The 5722-nt window shown below is 37.0% G+C and overlaps 1 protein-coding gene across 1 annotated transcript; it reads left to right on the top strand.

The window, feature by feature from the left end:
- Positions 1 to 2732: 2732 nt before the first annotated feature.
- LOC103210881 (olfactory receptor 4C16-like) lies at positions 2733 to 3716 on the top strand. Its single transcript, XM_007956798.2, has one exon. The coding sequence runs from the start codon at positions 2784 to 2786 to the stop codon at positions 3714 to 3716; it is 933 nt and encodes a 310-aa protein (XP_007954989.1). The 5' UTR covers positions 2733 to 2783.
- Positions 3717 to 5722: the final 2006 nt, after the last annotated feature.

Raw genomic sequence — 5722 nt, forward strand, 5'->3', positions numbered from 1 at the left:
CAAAATAGTGTCCGAAATCATAGACTACTGGAAGTGAATGAGACTTTTGTATCATTTGCCTCCAATGTCTACCATATTCTCAAGTATAAATATTTTATGATAGTTTACTGTTTAAATGAAAAAAGAAAAGAATGAGCTTAATGTAATGATTAAAATACCAACACTTAGGCCCCTTAAATTTATCCCTCCTGAGATCACATAGTACAAAGAGAAATGCATTTCATCCTTGGCACTCCAAAGTGAACAAATCTTCAGGAATTTTCCCAAGGGTAGGTTTTGCTTTCAGGGAAGGTAAGGTTCATTTAAAGTCTATTGAGGAAAACAAAATTTACAAAGGAAGAAGAAAATGTTGTTGTTATATGCCGTGGAGTCTGTTTTTTGACAATATCACAACTCTCAAGACAATACACTGGAGATGTGAATAGGTTCGGGGAGGAAAACAACAGGATAATTATGTCTTCTCCGTTGTATTTAAGTTTCAGGAAATATTTTTACTTGCATATGACATACTTTCAGTGTCATTTTGATGAGGAAGATCTAACAAATGTTTTGTCCTTCAAGTGTAGCCCTTGATTGTGTTCTACATTTGTAAAAAGATGTCTTCATTGAAAGATATGATGTAAAGATAAACCACTAACTAGAGGGTAGAGAAAAAGAAATGATTTGATAGATGTAAAGCACTTATAACAGTGCCAAGCCTGCCTTTTGACTCAAAAATTAACTGCTGCTGCAACCATATCAGGAGGAATGCAGGGAGGGAAGCATTCTATCTCTCGAGAGGTGTGGGAAAGTAGGCTTGGTGGTTCACTGGGTGTAAGGCAGAGGGAGAAAACAAAAAAACAAGGAGAGATATGATATTTCAAATTTGAACAGTCATTAACTTCAGGAGGACAAAAATTGAATGAAGAAATTGGGTACTGACTGTCTACCATGTTTTTGCAATCATATTGCCCTCCCTTTTCTGCTTCTCTGCTCTGTTCCAGGAACATGGGTTTTCAGAAAACGGGATTGAAGTCATGCTCTGATCCCACACAAACTGCCAGTTGTGCCTGGTGATAACCTTCACTCCTACTGCCCCAGACCTATCATGCTTCAGCTAAATACCTAAATTGTGAAACATAACCATTAAGCCATCATTGCCACCCATGTTATTTGAAAAATGTAACCTCATGGACTCTAATAGGTACCTTTCAGAAATTGGAAGAAGAAAAATAGAAAAAAAGCCCTCATGTCAAATCTCACTCATAGTGATAGAGTAGAACATTCCCACAGGATTTCCAAGACCATAAATCTTTAAGGAAGCAGATTTCCCCATCTTTCTCCCACGAAACAGTGGATGGGTTCCAGCTGCCAACTTTTGGTTAACAGCCAAGTGCTTTTAATCACTGAAACATCAGGGCTCCTAGATTTCTACTAACAATTACCAAAGAACAACCCTTATTAGCATATGTCAAGTAGTAAATATCATTAAGGTTTTTGAAGGTAAGAGTAGATTATTTCAAAGCTTGTAAGTGTTTATTGGGAGCTCTGGTGGCTTAGTGCCTAAGGATTTGACTACTAACCAGAAGTCTGGTGGTTCAAACCCACCAAGCTCTCCTCGGAAGGAAGTTGGGTGATCTACTTCTGTAGGGATAGCACCTTGGAAACCCAAGGAGGGGTTGCTATGAGTCGGGGCCGACTTGACGGCATATTAACAACCACAATAACAATAGCCACTCTTCAGAAGGAAGATTGGGCAATCTATTTCCATAGAGATGCCACCTCAGAAACCCAAAGAGAAGTTGCTATGAGTCCAGTCGAGTTGGTGGCAGTGAGTTTGATTTTTGAAGAGTTTGTGGGTTGCTCTGAGTCCAATCTCCTCCACAGCAATGGGGTAAATAAGTGTTTCTTGCTCCCTTTTCCAAGTTGCAAAATCAGGGACAGAGTGTTCAGTAAATTGCTAGGCCATATTATGGATTTGTTGGTTTCTAGGTGGTGCAAAGGCTTTGCTGTCAACTACCAACCTAAAGATAGTACCCATTCAGTACTACCATGGAAGAAAGGCCTGATGATCCGTTTCTCTAAACATTTCAGCCAAAAAAATCCCTGTAGAGCAGCTCTACTCTGTAGTTCACGGGATCTCCATGAGGTGAAATTGACTTAATGGTAACAGGTTTTAGTTATTTTACTTTACCATATATTGTAGGTAACTTACAGTTGCATAAGTATGCAACACTAACATGTAATGCTTAAATATATGTATAAATAAGATATTCTTTCTGCGGATGGAAATAGTATGTCACTTTACCTTTATACCATTAAACTCAAAAGGGGAAGACAAATAGATCTCAAATGCAGAGTGATAAACCATGCAAAAATGGGCCCTAAAGTCTATTCAATATAAAAATAATTAAATTGGAACCATATAACTGGATTTTTAATTCATCAAGTAAGTAATAAAGAACAGAAGTGTGTTAAAGTGAACATGGAGTTGCATTTGAAGAGTGGTTTAGAAAAGTTATCTCATATATTAACTTGAGACTTACAGTGACCCTGTGAAGGGTGGTCATTAAAAATTGAGGAATAAAGACTTGGAGTGACTTACTAAGCTATAGTAGCTAGATTGTCTCTGATGAGGAATATTTATTTTTGCTCAAAATACCCATAACATTGTGTGGCACCACAAATTAATCTGTTTAAAAATATCCCACATTATTGCAGAGCATCATAAATAAATTAATTAATTATATATTTTTTTCAGATAAACCATTTCACCCTTGCATCTCCTCCTCATCCATGAAATCATGCTGCTGAATAACAATGTGACTGAGTTCATTCTACTTGGGTTGACACAGGATCCTGTGAAAAAGAAAATAGTGTTTGTCATTTTCTTGCTTTTCTACTTAGGGACATTGTTGGGTAACTTCCTGATTATTATTACCATCAAGACCAGCCGGACCCTTGGGAGTCCAATGTACTTCTTCCTTTTCTACTTATCCTTATCTGACACCTGCTTCTCTACTTCCATAGCTCCTAGGATGATTGTGGATTCCCTTTTGGAGAATAACATTATTTCTTTCAGTGAATGCATAATTCAAGTCTTTTCACTCCATTTCTTTGGCTGCTTGGGGATCTTTGTCCTTATCCTCATGGCCATTGACCGCTATGTGGCCATCTGTAAACCCCTGCACTACACAACCATCATGAGCCGGAGGGTCTGCAGTGTGTTGGTAGCTGTAGCCTGGGTGGGGTCCTGTGTGCATTCTTCAGTTCAGATTTTTCTGACCTTGAAGTTACCTTTCTGTGGTCCCAATGTAATTGATCACTTTTTATGTGACTTGCAGCCCTTGTTGAAACTGGCCTGTACAGACACTTATGTGATCAACCTACTTTTAGTATCCAACAGTGGGACCATTTGCACAGTCAATTTTGTCATGCTGATGTTCTCCTACGTTATCATCTTGCATTCTCTGAGAAACCACAGTGCAGAAGGGAGGAAGAAAGCCCTTTCCACCTGCATCTCTCACATCATCGTAGTGATCTTTTTCTTTGGTCCTTGCATATTTATATACACACGCCCTGCAACCACCTTCTCCATGGATAAGATGATAACTGTGTTTTATACAATTGGAACACCTTTACTTAACCCTCTGATTTATACACTGAGAAACGCAGAGGTGAAAAATGCCATGAGGAAGATGTGGAGCAAGAAAAAGATCTCAGGAGACCAAAGATGAGGGGAAGTTTCAAATCCATCTTCATAGTTTGTATTGACCTATTCATCAGAGAATATTATTGTGGATTAAAAGAATGCTATCTTAAGAAAGGAGAAATAGTTTCTTCAGGAAAATAGGCAATATGAAAACTTGAACTGATTAGTGTTGAATCAATTTCATATACAAGAGCCAACACCAGTTACAAACAGGCATTTAAGCCTATTGCCTTAGAATTTTCCCTACAGTTTCTCTTCCTCTCTTTGATAGCTATAACCACTTGTGATTTAGAACTGTGTTTTCTCTGTCTTTCTTCATGTTGATTTCTAATGTTACTAGCTCTGGTGTAACCTAAGTACCTAAGACATTTAACTCTAACCAGAAGGCCAGTGGTTCAAATCCATCAGTCACTCCTTGGAAGGAAGGTTGGACAAACTACTTCTGTAGTGGTATCACTACAGTATCACTACTTCCAAGGTGATACCACCTTGGAAACCCAAAGAGGGGTAGCTATGAGTAGGATCTGACTCAACAGCAGTGAGTTTAGTTGTTTTTAGACTGCTATCCTAAAGGTTCAAGTTTCGAACCCACCATCAATGCTACAGAAGAAATACCTGGCAAATCTTCTTCTGTGAAAATTACAGCCAAAAAACTCTATTGAACTATTATCCTCTGTAAAACATGGGGTTGCTGTGAGTCAGAATCAAATTAATGGCAATAAGTTTTTGCTTGTTTTTTGTTTTTATTGTGATACCAGTTAACCCTATATATGCTTATAATTCCAGACTGATAGGTTTTTCTATTTCAAAACAGAATGTGATAACCCAGAAGATTTTTAATCTTTGAGATAGAAACATGTAAGTCACAAACAGAAAAGTTCTGTGAGTTTTCAACACAATCTAAAGAGGATAACTTAAGTAACGATAACTGAACTGTTTGTATGAAATATGTTTCTTCAGTTAGGTTGGATACACATTTTTGTCACTATCTAACACCATAATCTCTAATTACAGGATGATTAAGAACCTAATTTCAATTTCACTTCTTATTTATATTTTTATTGAGGCAGAAAATATGAGTATGTTTTGATACATCTATTTTTTGTACTAAAATGTACCAAGTTTATTAAATTTGTATTAATTTAGTTGTACCTGGAGTGTTAACACTTTTTTTTTTTTTCTGATTGAGAACATGACCATCTCTTTTGCTGCAGGGACATAGGAAAGATATATTCTACAATTTATTAGGGTTATGTTAATGAAATATACATGCCACTTTTTTATTTTTATTTTTTTAGATTCTGTGAAGTTCAATGTGAAAATCATCTCAAATAGTTTGTCATTGACTACAGAAGCTACTATCTAATTGTGTTACAGAAATTTTTGCATAGTAATAGATTATAGCTGACAGTGTATTCTTCTTTTTCAAGAATAGGAAAAGATAAAACAAAACAAAACAAAAATAATAATAAAAACTAGTTGTGTATTGGATCCATTTAGGTGACTCATCAGAAACACTCCATCTATTATATCTCTTAAACATGCACTCAGTATAGAGCCCTTTCAGCATGTCTCCTGAAGGCAAAAATTGTGCTTTAGATCAAGTCAGAAGGTTATACCAAAAGTGGCAGAACTGCAAAGAAAACTGAAGGTGCAGCCTCAACACACTTCATTTGTTAAAAATTAGAAAAGTGATTTTAAAAAGCAATAGGACTCTGAGAGATAAAATAAGGACATCTTTGTGAAGGAAGGTGAGAACCAGGAACCCAAAAATTATTCTGGGTCTTCTGGGCTGGCCCCTCCAAGTGAGGGAAGAACAGTCTTCTTGTGCCTTGATCCCATGACATTACCTCACCTCAAGCAGTTGTCATGTGATGACATTTGTTTTCCTCCAGAACTTCCTCCTATATCCCTTATTACTTCCAAACAACAACCCAGGGGAAGGCTTAGGAAAGCAAAAGCAGAAAAATACAATCCTCATCCTTTTAGAATTGGTATACATGAGCGAATTGCAGTCCTGTGGTGCAGTGA

The sequence above is a fragment of the Orycteropus afer genome, unplaced genomic scaffold (genome assembly GCF_000298275.1).
Source record: "Orycteropus afer afer isolate SDZICR_OR568_19922 unplaced genomic scaffold, OryAfe1.0 scaffold00666, whole genome shotgun sequence".
In the NCBI taxonomy this organism is placed as follows: Eukaryota; Metazoa; Chordata; class Mammalia; order Tubulidentata; family Orycteropodidae; genus Orycteropus; species Orycteropus afer.

What these genes read in the sequence shown, in the direction of transcription:
- LOC103210881 (XM_007956798.2), top strand. Translation starts at nt 2,784, where the DNA reads ATGCTGCTGAATAACAATGTGACTGAGTTCATTCTACTTGGGTTGACA.